Raw genomic sequence first — 19,723 nt, 5'->3', positions numbered from 1 at the left:
AATCCATCAGCTTCTCTCCTTTCCAAATTCTACCTTCCTTCCTAGCAGTCAACATCGATTTCCCAGATTTCTACAACAGTCCCACAAACGCTTCTGCTTACTCCCAGTCTTGTCTCTCTCCAACCCACATTCCACACTGCTCCACAGGAAAAATGTCAAATTCCTGTTTACATTTTTCAGTGGTTTAATAGTAATAATCATTATTAGGAAAACAGCCATGATAAGGTGCCTAATACTTACTGAGCACTTCCCCAGGCACCATGCTAAGCACTTTACCTAAGCATCTTCTCATTCCATCCTCAGGGGCCCCAGGAAGTGGGCGTTATCACTGTCCCAATTCTACAGATTAAAAAACTGAGACACAGAGAAGTATGGAATCGCTTGCCCAGGCACAGAGCTGGTAAGCACGAGGCCAAACGGGCTTCAAACCTAAGCCTCTGGCCTCCCGTCTGGGTTGAATGTGACGTGTCCCAACACCACGCACAAAGCCCTGCAAAGCCCTGAGGACTCAGCCGTCGCCACCCACTTTCTTCCCCTTTCCCTTTGCTCCTTGGTGATGCCCTCAACTGCGCCAGCCTCCTCCTTCTCGTCATTCAGGGTCTCCACACGTGGGCATCTTTTCCGGGTCCCCAAAGCTAAGCAGATCCTTGTGCGTCTTCGAGGCACCGATTCCTGCTTGTAACTATGGACTTACCTGTGTCTGCACCATGGGAGGAGCCCCTTCAGCTTTGCCAACTCTAGGGCCCAGAACCCAGCTCAGTGCCTAGCATGTGGGATGTGCTTGGCAAATCTTTATAAACTAGAAAATGGAGCATGAGTGAGCACGGAATTCCTGGGCTCTGGTTCAAGGGTCATCCTTTACTACCAGTGTGACTTTGTGCAAGTCACTACCTCTCAGAGCCTCTGGGCTGGCATCTGAACTTCCTGGCAGCAATCAGAACTATGATAATAAAGCACTTTGGAGCTTTCAAAGACCTCTCCCCAAAGTCCCATTCGATCCCAAAATGTCCCCGTGAGGGAAGCAGGGTCCTCATCACACACATTCACTAGAAAAGGGAAAGGAGGATTGGATGGGGCTGGGGAATTAATGATTTGTCAGCAATCAGCCACTGACCCTGAAGCCCACCCTTGACTCTAAGCACAGCCTACAACGAGAGTTAGATGGCAGACGACTAACCCAGGGTGTGGCAAAGCTGTAAGAAACTGCCCAGCGCTCTGTGCATTGGGTGACAATTGGTGCCGCTGACTCAGTCATCCGCCTGCCAACGTTTCCAGTTTTCCCATTTGCTTAAGACACTCAAGTGAAGAGTGGAGATGGTCCAGCACATAGAACTCCATCATCATGGTAACCACATCCGTCACAAGCACACACAGCTTGGGGATAACCAAAAGAGCCACAGCCACTCGTTCCTGCCTCTGCCCAGGGGAGCAGAAGCTGGGACACAGAATTCACTTCCTTAGCCACTGCACTGTTCAGTGTTCAAAATATGGAAGGGTATGAGGCACTGTCGACAGTGGCTGCCGCCCCTGGCAACCCTGAGCCCTCAGGTTACCCAGGAGGTCGGTGGCCTTTTATCAACACCGATCTGTACCACTGCCCCACTCCAGCTCTCAGCCAGGGGCAGTTCAGGTTATTCTGAGTAAAGAGATGTTTCCTTATAAACGCAGACGCTACATTTAATCTCTTCATAGGATGTCAGCCTACTCTATGCAGTTGTCAAGGTCACTTCTGTGGATCAAGAGCGCACATGCTCCCGATTATTTTAGGGGGAAAAAAACACCTCTAATATCATGTTATTCTTACAATATTAAAGGTTTAAAGCAATCCCTTCCATAACATCCCTCCAAGCAGAAATGGGAAGAAAACTTCCTCCAAGTACAAAATCATTCCTTGAACACCAGTTCCATAGCTGGAATTATCTGCCTGCTTCTTCAAGGTGAAACTGAAAACAGTACAACTATTTTTTTATTAAAAGTGGCTCTAAAGATGTGGCTTTCCAGGGGACTAGAAGTCTCCAAGATGTTATAAAGTTGATGTAAAGACAAAAACAGGTGAACTTTATGTTGAAATTTTTTTAACGTAAACCAAATGCATGGTTTAAAAAAATAGGAATCTTAACAAGTGAAATTTGCCATTAGAAAGAAATTCCATTTTATTATCGTTATTCATTTTCAACGTATAAATGAAAATTGCAGAAATTTTGAGATTATGTCTAATATTCAGACATAATTTCTAAGCTATTCTAGCACAGAGCTTAAAAGGAAAGGACCAGCTTATACATTGTTTTATAAATGCAACAAAATAGGAAGTTCTCTTGAGTAGAGATTTTTCAGAAAATGGAAGTACAAGGTCATAAAATTAATGTATGATTTAAAATGGAAAACGTACGTTATTCCTGGGGTAATAATGTTTACCTTCTGGACACTGGCAGATGAATCCACTGAGATTAGAAATGCAGGTTGCTCCATTTCTGCATGGGTCTAGGATACAATAGTCAATCTTGGATTGGCAAAGCTCTCCAGTATAACCTGAACAAAACAAGATAGACATTTATAAAATATTTTGTCCCAAAACTCTGATGAACCATCCCATGAATTGATGGAGTCAACTGGTACCCATCCAACCAAGGCAGCATCATTAAAATAGTCTCCCAGGCAATCCTTGATCTAATTTGGTTTTACAACAAGAAACAATCAGAGCCATTTAGAATCATAGTTCAAAAGTCATTTGCTTTGCAAAAATCTTTATTGCAGGACTTCCCTGATGGTGCAGTGATTAAGAATCCACCTGCCAATGCAGGGAACATGGGTTTGAGCCCTGGTCCGGGAAGATCCCACATGCCGCAGAGCAAATAAGCCTGTGCGCCACAACTACTGAGCCTGCGCTCTAGAGCCCGCAAGCCACAACTACTGAGCCCACGTGCTGTAACTACTGAAGCCTGCGCGCCTAGAGCCCATGCTCCGCAACAAGAGAAGCCACTGCAATGAGAAGCCCATGCACCACAACGAAGAGTAGCCCCCGCTCGCCACAACCAGAGAAAGCCCGCGCAACAACGAAGACCCAATGCAGCCAAAAAAAAAAAAAAAAAAACTTTATGCAAAGAGATACTTTTTTCAACGTTAGCTCCGAATTTTATTTTGAAATGTTAGTCGGAACCTTCAGAAACTGAGCCTGAAGACCACTGTCCTTTCCTTCTGACCTAAGGAAAAACAGGCTCTGTAATGTCTTGCTTGACCACTGAGATGACGGCCACTTTCCCAAGGTCATCCCAGTACCTATTTAAAAAAACCACTAGGAAAATTGCCAGGTAGGTATTAAAATTTTTTAACTTTTTATATTTTACAGCTAGAAGACCCTCGGTGTTCAATTCACACCCTATCCCTTCATTTTAAAGACAAAAAGGTTGAGACACATATAATATTAAGCACATGACTATATGCATCTTAATTCTAATTTGAAGCACAAACCTAACCCAGCAAATTTTCTCCGTGAAGCAAGCAAGCCTCCAGTGGTGATTTTTTTTGGTTAATAACGTAACCACATATGTGTGATGAGAAAATAAGGACTTGTATCTATTGGAATACCCATGCAGCTGAGAAGCCTCAAATAAATTCCAAATACTTTGTTAACTTTGAAAGCAAAGCCCCCCCCAAAAAGGCAAGTTTAAAAAATAACATGCAATTATGTTTTTTAGTTTAAAGTGGAAAATGATTATGAAAGAAAATTTGGAAAATACAAGATTTAAAATAGAAAGAGAAAAATGTTACCCTTAGTTATGTTATTTGAGTGACAGAAATATTAATACTTTAGAGATAATTCCTATCAGAAATGTTTATGCACAGATATTTCCTACAAAATTATAATCATACTCTAACATTTTGTGCTTTCCAGGATGTACATAAAGTACATTAAAAACTTGTCTTTCTGAATTATTCGTTTTGAAAGGCTGTCATTAGCATTTGTATTTGCAAAAATAAATCAATGTTAGGAGAAAGATGATTGGCCTGAGCTTCAATGACCTGCCAAACTAGTCTAAATTACAGACTGTGATCATGGAAGCCATTGTTTGCAATCCTACTCTTCCTTACAGGCTTTAAAACTATCTAGGGGGGCTTCCCTGGTGGCACAGTGGTTGAGAGTCCGCCTGCCGATGCAGGGGACGCGGGTTCGTGCCCCGGTCCGGGAAGATCCCACATGCCGCGGAGCGGCTGGGCCCGTGAGCCATGGCCGCTGAGCCTGCGCATCCGGAGCCTGTGCTCCGCAACGGGAGAGGCCACAACAGTGAGAGGCCCACATACCGCAAAACAAAACAAAACAAAAAATACTGTCTAGGGGACTGTAGCTAATTCATGGGTATGAGAAGAGTAAGATAATCATGTAAACTAAAAATCCAAACACGAGGACAAAAATCTACTCCAAAATTCAGAACAGAATATCTTACTATAACAATTTTATGTTAATGTATTTTCAAATAAAATGTCTAAATTCAGAACTATTCACATTTTGTCCATTTAATTTCATCTAGTCTCCTCATACTTCCATATCATCCCTGTGGGTATCTTAAAGAAAATTTCTTGTCACCTATAAAGACTTCATTATGCATCCCTAACTAAAAGACATTTATTTCGAAAAGATCACTTTTAAGGGCCTCCTTAATGAATGTCTGGTCCCATTTACAAATTTAGTTAAACACTCTATATTTATTAATATCAACAATTTCTTTTTAAGAACCACATTGTCTGATAATACACAAATCTTCCCATGCCTTTAATTTGCTCTTATCTAATAGATCTAACTTGTTTTTTTGGCCGCTCTGCACGGATTGCAGGACCTTTGTTCCCTGACCAGGGATTGGATCCAGGCCCCCTGCAGTGGAAGTGCAAAGTCCTAACCACTATACAGCCAGGGAATTCCCTAACAGATCTAATATTAAATTAAAACTATAAGCAAGGTGAATCTTCAGTGCTGTTAAATGCTCCAATACTGGACTCAAGTTTAGGAAGATATCAATCCAAGAGGATAACCCACGTTTGTGATGTGGGGATGTTAGGGATTGTCATAATGGTTAGAGGGTCCCACCGGCATCCCATGGTGGAGACGCTGAAGCCCTGCACTGCCTAAAATGGTCCAGAATAACAAAGTTTTCTCACTCAAATGCCAGTAGTCCCCTCCAGTGAGGAACACTGCTCAAGGATCAGTCACTGTACCATTGCTTTCTGTTCCCAAGGTTTGAAAGCATTATATATTTGGGGTTTTTTCGTGTGACTTTTTTTTTTTTTAACACCTTTAATGGAGTATAATTGCGTTACATTGTTGTGTTAGTTTCTGCTGTATAACAACGTGAATCAGCTATACGTATACATATATCCCCATATCCCCTCCCTCTTGCGTTTCCCTCCCACCCCAGGGCAAGGAGCCATGAGCACCCTGCATCTGACTCAAAGGGCTCTTAAACACCAGTGAGTCATTTCTTAGACCCTCAGAGAGCAGAGACTTACCTGCAGTTGTCAGACAAATCATTGACATTGAGCTATATGTGATACCCTGAGCTGGATACCTAAGCCTTGTAGATCTCCCTTCCTGTGTCTTTTGTTTTTTAATTTGATGTCATAACCACAGAGTCAAAACTAAATGAGGGATTGGTAGGACTTTAAATGAACAAAGACCATTAAAGCTTTGCCTGGGTTCTTCCTTCCACCCTGCAGAAAGCTAGTCCCTTTCTGGGGAATGAAGTAACTATGCCAATCGTGAATAACGTCTCTTTATCCTACCAGAGCAGTGACAGGCACCCAGATGACCTGGTAGAAGATGGTCAAGCCAGACTGTGATGGTGTCAACACAGTGGGTGGGGGAGGTAGTAAGTGGTGACCATTGGTGTGTGTCAGGGAGAATCTGTTCCAGCACACATACGAATGTATGTATTTCAGGCATTTCAGGCCTTGAAGATCTACATTGTAAGTTCCCAAGGGGAAAGCTGACAAAACACAGAGAAAGGCCTGTGTAAAGACACAGAAGGATGCAGAAAAGATGTGACTGTCATTTACACTTCCCTAAAAATACACAGCAGTGACAAGCTTCCTTCATTTTGGTTCCCAAATGACAGAAGTCTATACCTAACTATGGAGGCCAATACCAGTAAACATCCCCATTCCTGTCCTTCCAGCTAGCAATACGGCGCTTCCTCATAACCAAACCATAAGCACTCATGGACCGCCTTCCAAATTATCATCACAACCATATGACACCATTCATATTGTCTAGTTCCAGTCATCGCTGCCTCCCACCAGGACTCAAACAATGGTCCCCTAACTCATCTCTTGATGAGTACACTTGATTTCTTAAAATCAATTCTACATGGGAGCAGCCAGAGAGATGTTTTTAAGACATAATTTGTATCCTATTACTTTTATATTTAAAACCCTCCAGTGGTTTCCCCAAGAGCTTGGAATAAAACCCAAACAATTTACCCCACGGCTAAAAAGCACACCTGACCTGGCCCCTGCCTCCTCATCTTCACTCTCCCCATTGACCACAATGCTGCAGCCTCCTGGGGCCCTGTTCTGTTCCCAAACATGCCCAGCTCCTTTTCAGTCTTTAGCACTGTTTTCATGCTGTGGTCTCAGGACCACACAAGGACATGAGAGGGACGCTGGATACAACACAAGCAGTTATGATCCTGCACTAGAAAGAGATGTATGGTGCAAATTTTAAACTGTCCTGTAATACAGAAATTACTAAGAAGAAAGTTAGCAACTAACTTTAGGAGGGGAGGGGGATAAGATGGAGATGCAGCAGAATTTCATCTGGAAAATCAGGAGATAAAGACAAGAGCAGTTAGAGGATTTGGTTGAAGATGCCAAAGTAGAAGGACGTGCACTCACTCCCTCTTGTGAGAGCACAGGAATCACAATTAACTTCTAAACAATCATCAACAGGAAGACACTGGAACTTACCAAAAAAATGATACCCCACATCCAAAGAGAGAAGACACAATGAGATGGTAGGAGGGGCACAATCATAATAAAATCAAATCCCATAATCGTTGGGTGGGTGACTCACAAACTGGAGAACAATTATACCACAAAAGTCCACTCATTGGAGTGAAGGTTCTGAGCCCCACATCAGGCTTCCCGACCTGGGGGTCTGGCAACGGGAGGAGGAATTCCTAGAGGATCAGACTTTGAAGCCTAGCAGGATTTGATTGCAGAACTTCGACAGGACTGGGGGAAACAGAGACTCCACTCCTGGAGGGCACACACAAAGTAGTGTGTGCATCACGACCCAGAGGTAGGAGCAGTGACCCCTGGGGAGACTGAACCAGACCCACCTGCTAGTGTTGGAGGGTCTCCTGCACAGGTGGGGGGTTTCTGTGGCTCACTATGGGTGAGAAGTTCTGGCATCAGAAGTTCTGGGAAGAAGTTCTGGCATCAGAAGTTCTGGCATCAGAAGTTCTGGGAAGCGCTACTTGGTATGGTCCCTCCCAGAGTCAACCATTAGCCCCAGCAAAGAGCCTGTAGCCTCCAGTGCTGGGTCGCCTCAGGCCAAACAACCAACAGGGAGGCAACTCAGCCCCACCCATCAGCAGACAAGTGGATTACAGTTTTCCTGAGCTCTGCCCACCAGAACAACACCCAGCTCTACCCACCACCAGTCCCTCCCATCAGGAAGCTTGCACAAGCTTCTTAGATAGCCTCATCCGCCAGAGGGCAGACAGCAGAGGCAAGAGGAACAACAATCCTGCAGTCTGTGAAACGAAAACCACATTCACAGAAAGATAGACAAAATGAAAAGGCAGGGGACTATGTACCAGATGAAGGAACAAGATAAAACCCCAGAAACACAACTTAATGAAGTGGAGACAGGCAACCTTCCAGAGAAAGAATTCAGAATAATGATAGTGAAGACTATCAGGACCTCGGAAAAACAATGGAGGCAAAGATCGAGAAGATGCAAGAAATGTTTAACAAACACCTAGAAGAATTAAAGAACAAACAAACAGAGATGAACAATACAATAACTGAAATGAAAACTACACTAGAAGGACTCAATACCAGAACAACTGAGGCAGAAGAATGGATAAGTGACCTGGAAGACAGAATGGTGGAATTCACTGAGATGGAACAGAATAAAGAAAAAACAATGAAAAGAAATGAAGACATTCTAAAAGATCTCTGGGACAATATTAAACACACCAACATTCGCCTTATAGGGGGGTCCCTATAAGGGAGAAGAGAGAGAGAAAGGACCCAAGAATATATTTGAAGAGATTATAGTCGAAAACTTCCCTAACATAGGAAAGGAAGTAGCCACCCAAGTCAAGGAACAACAGAGAGTCCCAGGCAAGATAAATCCAAGGAGAAACATGCCAAGACACACAGTAATCAAACTGACAAAAATTAAAGACAAAGAAAAATTATTGACAGCAGCAAGGGAAAAATGACAAATAACATACAAGGGAACTCCCATAAGGTTAACAGCTGATTTCTCAGCAGAAACTCTACAAGCCAGAAGGGAGTGGCATGATATACTTAAAGTGATGAAAGGGAAGAACCTACATCCAAGATTACTCTACCCAGCAAGGATCTCATTCAGATTCGATAGAGAAATCAAAAGGTTTACAGACAAGCAAAAGCTAAGAGAATTCAGCACCACCAAACCAGCTCTACAACAAATGCTAAAGGAACTTCTCTAAGTGGGAAAAACAAGAGAAGAAAAGGACCTACAAAAACAAACCCATAACAATTAAAAAAATGGTAACAGCAACATCCATGTCGTAATTACCTTAAACGTGAATGGATTATGCTCCAACCAAAAGACACAGGCTCACTGAATGGATACAAAAACAAGACCCATATATATGCTGTCGACAAGAGACCCACTTCAGACCTAGGGACACATACAGACTGAAAGTGAGGGGATGGAAAAAGATATTCCATGCAAATGGAAATCAAAATAGAGCTGGAATAGCAATACTCACATCAAATAAAATAGACTTTAAAATAAAGAATGTTACAAGAGACAAGGAAGGACACTACATAATGATCTAGGGATCAATCCAAGAAGAAGATGTAACAATTATAAATATATATGCACCCAACATAGGAGCACCTCAGTACATAAGGCAACTGCTAACAGCTATAAAAGAGGGAACTGACAGTAACACAATAATAGTGGGGGACTTTAACACCTCACTTATGCCAATGGACAGACCATCCAGACAGAAAATTAATAAAGAAAGACAAGCTTTAAATGACATAATAGACCAGATAGATTTAATTGATATTTATATGACATGACATCCAAAAACAGCAGATTACACTTTCTTCTCAAGTGCACACGGAACATTCTCCAGGATAGATCATACCTTGGGTCACAAGTAAAGCCAGGGCAAATTTAAGAAAATTGAAATCATATCAAGCATGTTTTCCCACCGCAACACTATGAGATTAGAAATAAATTACAGAGAAAAAAACGTTAGAAACACAAGCACATGGAGTTTAAACAATATGTTACTAAATAACCAAGAGATCACTGGAGAAATCAAAGAGGAAATCAAAAAATGCCTAGAGACAAATGACAATGAAAACATGATGATCCAAAACCTATGGGATGCAGCAAAAGCAGTTCTAGGAGGGAAGTGTATAGCAATACAAGCCTACCTCAAGAAACAAGAAAAATCTCAAATAAACAATCTAACCGTACACCTAAAGGAACTAGAGAAAGAAGAACAAACAAAACCCAAAGTTAGCAGAAGGAAAGAAATCATAAAGATCAGAGCAAAAATAAATAAAATAGAAACAAAGAAAACATTAGCAAAGATCAATAAAACTAAAAGGTGGTTCTTTGAGAAGACAAACAAAATTGATAAACATTTACCCAGTCATCAAGAAAAAGAGGGAGAGGACTCAATAAAATTAGAAATGAAAAATGAGAAGTTACAACGGACACCACAGAAATAAAAAGCATCATGAGAGACTATTACAAGCAGCTCTATGCCAATAAAATGGACAACCTGGAAGAAATGGACAAATTCTTAGAAAGGTATAACCTTCCAAGATTGAACCAGGAAGAAATAGAAAATATGAACAGACCAATCACAAGTAATGAAATTGAAACTGTGATTAAAAATCTTCCAACAAACAAAAGTCCATGACCAGATGGCTTCACGGGTGAATTCTATCAAACATTTAGAGAAGAGCTAACACCTATCCTTCTCAAACTCTTCCAAAAAATTGCAGAGGAAGGAAAACTCCAAAACACATTCTACAAGGCCACCATCACCCTGATACCAAAACCAGACAAAGATATCATGAAAAAAGAAAATTTCAGACCAATAGCACTGATGAATATAGATGCAAAAATCCTCAGCAAACTACTAGCAAACAGAATCCAACAACACATTAAAAGGATCCTACACCATGATCAAATGGGATTTATCCCAGGGACACAAGGATTCTTCAATATACGCAAATCGATCAATGTGATATACCATATTAACAAATTGAAGAAGAAAAACTGTATGATCATCTCAACAGATGCAGAAAAAGCTTTTGACAAAATGCAACACCCACTTATGATTAAAAACTCTCTATGGGGGCTTCCCTGGTGGTGCAGTGGTTGAGTGTCTGCCTGCCGATGCAGGGGACACGGGTTCATGCCCCAGACCGGGAAGATCCCACATGCTGCAGAGCGGCTGGGCCCGTGAGCCATGGCTGCTGAGTCTGTGCGTCCGGAGCCTGTGCTCTGCAACGGGAGAGGTCACAAGATGAGAGGCCCGCGTACCTCAAAAAAAAACTCTCCAGAAAATGGGCATAGAGAAAACCTACCTCAACATAATAAAGGCCATATACGACAAACCCACGGCAAACATCATTCTCAATGGTGAAGAACTGAAAGCATTTCCTCTAAGATCAGGAATAAGACAAGATGTCCACTCTCGCCATTATTATTCAACATAGTTTTGGAAGTCCTAGCCACGGCAATCAGAGAAGAAAAAGAAAGGAATACAAATTGGAAAAGAAAAACTGTCACTGTTTGCCGATGATATGAAACTATACATAGAGATTCCTAAAGATGCCACCAGAAAACTACTACAGCTCAACAATGAATTTGGTAAAGTTGCAGGATACAAAATTAATGCAAAGAAATCTCTTGCATTCCTATACACCAACAATGAAAAATCAGAAAGAGAAATAAGGAAACAATCTCATTCACCACTGCAACAAAAAGAATAAAATATCTAGGAATAAACCTACCTAAGGAGGTAAAAGACCTGTACTCAGAAAACTATCAGACACTGATGAAAGAAATCAAAGATGACACAAACAGATAGAGAGATATACTATGTTCTTGTATTGGAAGAATCAATATTGTGAAAATGACTATACTACCCAAAGCAATCTACAGTTTCAATGCAATCCCTATCAAATTACCAATGGCATTTTTTACAGAGCTAGACAAAAAATCTTAAAATTTGTATGGAGACACAAAAGACCCCGAAGAGCCAAAGCAATCTTGAGGGAAAAAAAGGAGTTGGGGGAATCAGACTCGCTGACTTCAGACTATACTACAAAGCTACAGTAATCAAGACAATACGGTACTGGCATAAAAACAGAAATATAGATCAATGGAACAGGATAGAAAGCCCAGAGATAAACCCACGCACCTATGGTCAACTAATCTATGGCAAAGGAGGCAAGGATACACAATGGAGAAAAGACAGTCTCTTCAATAAGTGGTGCTGGGGAAAATGGACAGCTACATGTAAAAGAATGAAATTAGAACACTCCCTAACACCATACACAAAAATGAACTCAACATGGATTAAAGACCTAAATGTAAGACCAGACACTATAAAACTCTTAGAGGAAAACATAGGAAGAACACTCTTTGACATAAATCACAAGATCTTTTTTGACCCACCTCCTAGAGTAATGAAAATAAAAACAAAAGTAAACAAATGGGACCTAATGAAACTTAAAAGCTTTTGCACAGCAAAGAAACTATAAACAAGACGAGAAGACAACCCTCAGAATGGGAGAAAATATCTGCAAACGAATCAATGGACAAAGGATTACTCTCCAAAATATATAAATAGCTCATGCAGCCCAATTTTAAAAAAACAAACAACCCAATCAAAAAATGGGCAGAAGACCTAAATAGACATTTCTCCAAAGAGGACATACAGATGGCCAAGAAGCACATGAAAAGCTGCTCAGCATCACTAATTATTAGAAAATGCAAATCAAAACTACAATGAGCATCGGATGAATGGATAAAGAAGATGTGGCACATATATACAATGGAATATTACTCAGCCATAAAAAGAAATGAAATTGCACTATTTGTAATAAGTTGGATGGACCTAGAGTCTGTCATACAGAGTGAAGTAAGTCAGAAAGAGAAAGACAAATACCGTATGCTAACACATATATATGGAATTTAAGAAAAAAAAAATGTCATGAAGAACCTAGGGGTAAGACAGGAATAAAGACACAGACCTACTAGAGAATGGACTTGAGGATATGGGGAGGGGGAAGGGTAAGCTGTGACAAAGCGAGAGAGAGGCATGGACATATATACACTACCAAACGTAAGGTAGATAGCTAGTGGGAAGCAGCTGCATAGCACAGGGAGATCAGCTCGGTGCTCTGTGACCACCTAGAGGGGTGGGATAGGGAGGGTGGGAGCGAGGGAGACGCAAGAGGCAGAGATATGGGAACATATGTATATGTATAACTGATTCACTTGGTTATAAAGCAGAAACTAACACACCATTGTAAAGCAATTATACTCCAATAAAGATGTTAAAAAAAAAAAAACTACAATGAGGTATCACCTCACACCAGTTAGAATGGGCATCATCAGAAAATCTACAAACAACAAATGCTGGAGAGGGTGTGGAGAAAAGGGAACCCTGTTGCACTGTTGGTGGGAATGTAAATTGATACAGCCACTATGGAGAACAGTATGGAGGTTCCTTAAAAAACTAAAAATAGAATTACCATAGGACCCAGCAATCCCACTACTGGGCATATACCCCGAGAAAGCCATAATTCAAAAAGACACATGCACCCCAATGGTCACTGCAGCACTATTTACAATAGCCAGGTCATGGAAGCAACCCAAATGCCCATCGACAGATGAATGGATAAAGAAGATGTAGTACATATATACAATGGAATATTACTCAGCCATAAAAAGGAATGAAATATGGGTCATTTGTAGAGACACGGGTGGACTTAGAGACTGTCATACAGAGTGAAGTAAGTCAGAAAGAGAAAAACAAATATCGTATATTAACGCATATATGTGGAATCTAGAAAAATAGTACAGATCAACCGGTTTGCAGGGCAGAAATAGAGACACAGACGTAGAGAACAAAAAAGTATGGACACCGAGGGGGGAAAGCAGGGTGGGGGTGGGGTGGTGGGATGAACTGGGAGATTGGGATTGACATGTATACAGTAATATGTATAAAATAGATAACTAATAAGAAACTGCTGTATAAATAAAATAAAATTTTTTTTAAAAACCAGCTAAAACTGAATTACATAAAGGAGAGGAGGACCTAACAGAATAGCATTAAAGTCACCTAGCAGAATAGCATTAAAGTCATGCCTGCCAATTCAGGGGACACGGGTTCGTGCCCTGGTCCAGGAAGATCCCACATGCCGCGGAGCGGCCGGGCCCATGAGCTATGGCCGCTGAGCCTGCGCGTCCGGAACCTGTGCTCCGCAACGGGAGAGGCCACAAGAGTGAGAGGCCCACGTTCCGCAAAAAAAAAAAAAAAAAAAAAAAAAGTCACCCATAGAACCAATTAGGAGGATAAACAAATGTCTTAGGGGAGCTAAAGAAATGTAAAATCCAGCTAAGCAGAGAAGGAGTTAGCTACAATCTCAGTGGGGGTTACGAACAAAATCGGAACAGTTAGGTCAAGATGTCTCTTGAACCCAAAGACTGTGCATTGTGAAATGAGCCCCATTTGGAGAGTCCAGACCAGAGCTGACCGTAGGGAGACAGTAAGGAAAAGGATGGCCCCTGTGTGTTCATCACTGGTATGAGAATTGCCCTGGATGCCCAGGTCTTGTAAGACAGCCGAAAATCTCTCTCGCAGAAACAACCTTGGTCCTCTGAGCACCAGATCTAATTCATTTGGGTCAAGAACTGCAATTAGCTAGAGATAATAAAGCTCTTCCCTTAGTGGGATGAGTCTTGTAACCCAGAAAGAGATGGAGCCAGATAAGGAGATGATGCTACAATGACAGAGATCTGAGCCCTGGGACTGTCACTTGGCATCTGGGTTAGGCTGATCTGAGCGTGTTTGTGCGCAAAGAAGGTGTCACGATGGAGAAAGTGTGGTGCATGAGAGCAATTATCAGACAGGATTCCAATTAAAACGTTTAGTTGAGAAATTTATTTTTTTTGATGAATTTTAAGTTGAAAGATAGGGCTAAGGCAACACACATTGAGATGTTTGACAGGGCTTGAGAATCACTATAATTTCTTAGTTTAATTTTTATAAGGAAACAAACACAAAGGATAATTTCAGATAGCCCTCCCTGTGTGTAATAGCCACTCTAGGATATCAAAATGTACTTACACTACTGCACTGTACACTTAAAAATGGTTACAATGGTAAGTTTTATGTTATGTTTATTTTACCACAATTTAAAAATAGTTAAAATTGTAAATTTTATGCATTGTATATTTTACCACAATTTTAAAATACATTAAAACTTCTGGAAGACCTCTAATAATAGAAACAAAACAAAACAAAACCTCAGCCCTAATGGCCCACCATCACTTTGCATCGGCTGTTCCCTCTGACCCTGCGCCCTTCCGTGGCCACCCCGTCCCATTAGTCAGGTCTCCACTCAGAAGTCACCTGCTCAGACCTTCTGCCTCTTTCCCTCCCTTATTCTTCATCTTATCACTTACCTCTACTCAACAACACACACATCTACTGGTTACCTCCCCACCTAGAAGGTGACGCCATGGGATGAAGGCTTCAGTCCCTGGAGCCTCCTGTGGTCCCCCCAGGGTTCCTGCATGCTCCATTACAACATATTTATCATTACCTGAAATGATATTCTTTCTTGGTTCCCTTTGGAGACCATAAACTCCCTGAGAATCAGGACTTTGTCTTGTTAATCGCTGAACCCTCGGCACTTAAACATTTCCTGGCACAAGTAAACTAACTTGCTTAAAGCTTTTCCCCTAACATCAATTATATCTTTCAAGTTAGATTTAGCTTCTCCCTAAGCAATAATACCCAGAACAGCATGGGCGAAATGTGCCAGTTACTCTTCTTCCTAATGCCCGTTAAAGTAAATGCATAGCTATTAAAATAAAAAAAAATTATCTCAAAAATGTGCTATCGAAAATCACCTTGCGCTCTGCAGTGGCCTGAATTCCAATCTGAGAAAACACAATGGAGCAGTTGCGCTGCTGAAGGGCCCCTCCTTCCCCTGCTTCCTCAGCCAGACTGCCATGGGTGGAACTAGGCTGACCCTCTTCTGAATTTCAGCCTTGCTTCTCCAACTAGCATTCAGCACCTTTGACAGTTCCCTGCAATAGGCATCAACAGATCTGAAACAGAACTCCTTTCTCCTGCCAAAGCCCCTATCCAAGTTTAATTCCTTAGGTCAGTGGTTCTGCACCAGGTGACTCTCTCCCCAGGGAACATTTGACAACGTCTGGAGACACTGTTTATTGTCACACCCCTTGGGATGCTTCTAGCATCTAGTGCATAGAAGTCAGGGATGCTGCTGAACACCCTACAATACACAAGACAGTTCCCTACAGCAAAGAGTTATCCAGCCCCAAATATCCCTAATGCAGAGGTGAGAAACCCCAGTTTACGTCAATGAGACCTTGGTCCTTCAGACTAAAAACCCTTGCTTTTATCCCAATGCCTCTTATCTGCCCTTAAACAGATGCTGATCCTTTATAAAACAGGGAAACAACACCTTCAGAACATTTTGAAAAATCAGAATCCTTAGAAACATTTATAACTCCTAGCAAGTTAAAGCCCATTTTAAAATAAATTATTTGACTCTAAAAACTTTAAGGTACTGAAGAATTTATAATTTTGATATTCGATTCATAAGTAAAATAATTGCTTCAAAAACAGATGTTATGGGACTTGCTGATCTCTTGGGGAATCACAGAGGTTTTATTGTCTCTTTGGAGAACATTCTCGTATAACAAAAAAGATGTAAGTAAAATTGTGCCTCGGGATACATATGTCTTTCAAAGACATATGGGACAATTGAGAAAGCTCTAGACTGAGGCTCAGGGCTTTTAAAGCAGTCTGACCATGAGAAATGGTGTCAGATGAAATAAAGTGCATGTGCTAGTGAGTGAAGCCTGCTAGATGGAGAAGATGACTTGACACATTTAAGGAAATGCATTGAACCAAATCATTCATTCAATGGGTACATTACCGGATTATCTTTGGTCTAATGTAGCCTGGGAGTATTTAATTTTACACTATTTTGTATTTAAGTATAAAATATGATTAAAATTTACCAGTGTATATAAAGAGAAAAAATAGCTATGTTTTCCTGTGAATATCAGAACGGTTTGGAGAAAACCACATCCTAGTGGTGTCTCTTGATTGATAGCAATATAACAAAAAGCTATATCCCTCAGCACCCCCAAATCACTATGGACTGGCTGTACTCTTCAAATGAAGGTAAACCTTGCAGAGTTCAATGGCAAATTACGTGAAGTGTAAACAAAGTTGGCTAAATGAGTCAAGGCAATCGATCAGTTGTTTTTCTAAACATTCTCTGAAACAACTGTTTTTGTGTATGATCTTTACTTTATGATTTCTCTCCTGAAACAAAAAGTCACTTTAACTCTGTGAGGCAGAATCTAATTGTTTCTTTGCAGAGCTGTCCTGAAAGCTTCCAAGATGGGAACTGTGGTGAGAGCTATTTTTCATATTCCTGGGCTTTTAATAGCCTGGCCTGTGCAGTGAGGAGAAGCGCTGGATTTGTACTGAAAGCCTGACGCCACCGACAGAGCCCACCAGCCTCGGCTCTCACCCTGGGGGGATCAGAGCAGACGGCGGGGGCCTCAGCTGCTGCTGTAGAGATGAAGTGCCTAATATTAGCACAATGAAGCAAGCAATAACTGGCCAGAATCTGTGCTCCATCGAGACATTCAGTCTCAGAGGAATCCAATTCCAGAGCAAGGAAGGCAGAAATTATTTAACAGACCAAAAAAAAAAAAAAAAACACTAGTAAGATCTGCTGGCAGGGGCAAAACAAACACATCTGAGCAAATGCAAACATCATTTTAAAACCAAAGGCAAAAAAAGGAAGACATAGGAGGCCCATCTGCAGAAGGCAATCAATAAAATATAATTAAAATGGGAATATGCGATAGAAAAGCATGAAAGAAAGCTGACGTTCAGCAGCATTAGAAAAATTAACCTCGAGGTTACGAGAAAAAAAAAAAAGTAACCACATCTAATAAGCACAGAGGCAAGAGGCACAGTGGAAAGGACAGTGGTTTGGAGAGTCAGAGGTCTGGGATGGTGAAGCAACGATCAGCTGAGTGACAGCATCAATGCATTGACTTTGACCTTCATTCCCCTCATGGGTGAAATGGGGATAAAGATCACACCTGGCTCCCAAGAGCGCTGTAATGAATGAGATCAACCCCAAGTAGCAGGAGCCATTTCTTTCAAGTGCGCCCTTGAATCCATAATAGCTTGCACCATGCCTGGCACATTGTAGGTGGCTCGATATTTTTGAATGAATGAATAACTTAGGATTTTAACACTGCCGAGCATTATGCCAATATTGTTTGATCTCTCAGTGTTTAACAGGCAGTTGAGAGCAGTGGTTCTCCAGGTGTGGTCCCCAGAGCATCACCTGGGAACTCACCATAAATGCAAATTCACCAGCATCATCCCAGACCTACAGAATCAGAGACTCTGGGGGTGGGCCCAGCAATTTGAGTTTTAAGAAGCCCTCCAGGTGATTCTGACACAAGGTCCGTGCTACAGTTTGAGAACCACCGATCCGGAAAAGCAGCAGCAAACATTTTCTTTTAACATTAATATTATTCATTTAAGAGTTACACATCTCATGCAGATAACAAAGGAAAAAGATCAGAGCGTGAAAGTCAAATACTGTGTCACATCAAAAAGCCTTTATTGGCTGCATGTTGACACATGTTTTTTCTTTTCATGAGTGGGAGAGCCCCTAGGTTCAATTACTGTACCTGTCACTGCATAGCTTCCAGATCTACTTTCCTATTCTTTAAGAGCATGTGTTGGTGATTTCTGGCCCCAGCCCCAAGCCAGGGACACTGTGGGTACTCGTTACAAAGTAATTAATGCATAAGCACCATGCATTGCTATTTTTAAATAGTCTCTTTCATTCCATTTCCCTAGAACCCAAATAAGAAGTATTAATTGAGATATTAATATAGGCCAGACTATATATGACACCTGTGTCTCCTAGTCTAGTGATTACAATGGGGGAGAGATTTCAAGTAAGATCCTTTCATTAAGTATGTTCTGAGAAATTGAAATCAGAAGGGAGAAGACATTAAATTAATCAAAAACTTATACCATGGGGCAGACAAGGTAAGGAATTGCCTTAAAGATATTTATCGGTTGAATTCTAAGCTTGTGTAATAACCCAGACTATAGAGGAGGTGTTCGTTCATTTTTTCAGAAAGATATTTTGTGGGGTGAACATTCACAAATGGAGAATCTAAAAGATGTTTAGAAACAGTTCCTACCTGCAGGGAGCTTACTCCAGATGAGGAGAGAAGACACATTCACAGGAAACAATTAGACACAGTGGGAGCAAAAGCCAGGCAGTAGTACCGAGTCAGGCACATTCAGTGTCACGTGAGGCTGGATTGCCTGGAGTGGGCGGAGGGGAAGGCTGGGGCTGGGGCAAGCCGTGACAGCCTCAGATCCACGTGCTGAGGAGCTGGGGTCCCCAGCATGGTGCCTTTGAAGGTTTCTGAACAGAGCGCAGCCATGCCGAAGCAGGGTTGTAGCATGGTCCCTTCTTGTTTGCTTTAACTTAGGGGGAGAGCTTAAGACTTTCCCCGCTTCTCCTTGGAAACAGGGGCCTCTGGTCTGGACAGAATGAGGGCCAAAGGGGCAGGCAAAACAGGGCGTAGGAGGATGGGTACAGCCTCTGGGAGAGACAGAGAACTGAAGCTCAGATCCTTCTCATCGGCTTCCTCTTACTTGTGTTTAGAAGCTACAAACCGGTGCCCTTTATGCATCACCTATTCTGAGCCAGGCATATGTACGTGTGGATGCAGATGTGTGCTTGTGTGTGTAAGTGTGTGTGTGTGCATGTGTATACATACATGTTTGCATGTGTGTGTGTATGTTTGCATATGCACATGTACGTGTGTGCATGTTCTCTTCAACCCCTACAAGGGCGATACCATTATTCCATTTTACAGACAAGAAAACTTGGGCTCAGAGAAACTTAATCGGTGAGTGACTCTGCCTGGAGTTAAACCCAGGACCGCAGACCCCAAACCCCACACTCGTTCCTCCTCACATGTCTTTTCTCGCCTCTTCATGAGGCTTGTTGGGAAAGACCGTAAGAGCCAGGCCAGCCTTGAGGCAGGGAACATGGCAGGGAGCTGCTCAGGCCCAGCTCTCCTGGGTCTTAGGAGAGAAGGAAAGGATGTCCTAAGGGTCCCACGTGATCCAAGTTGGCTTCCCAG

The 19,723-nt window shown here is 41.8% G+C and overlaps 1 protein-coding gene across 1 annotated transcript in view; it reads right to left on the bottom strand.

Moving 5' to 3' along the window:
* DNER (delta/notch like EGF repeat containing) overlaps nucleotides 1–19,723 on the bottom strand; it is a 325,355-nt gene that overhangs the window by 93,827 nt on the left and 211,805 nt on the right. Inside the window, exon 7 of the mRNA XM_019923664.3 lies at nucleotides 2,416–2,529. Within this exon, the coding sequence (XP_019779223.2) occupies nucleotides 2,416–2,529 (114 nt within the window). The remainder of the gene's footprint in view (nucleotides 1–2,415; nucleotides 2,530–19,723) is intronic.

This window comes from Tursiops truncatus, chromosome 7, assembly GCF_011762595.2.
Source record: "Tursiops truncatus isolate mTurTru1 chromosome 7, mTurTru1.mat.Y, whole genome shotgun sequence".
Classification (NCBI taxonomy): domain Eukaryota; kingdom Metazoa; phylum Chordata; class Mammalia; order Artiodactyla; family Delphinidae; genus Tursiops; species Tursiops truncatus.
The sequence above is the reverse complement of the archived record's forward strand: the minus strand, read 5'-3'. Positions and strand labels throughout refer to the sequence as shown.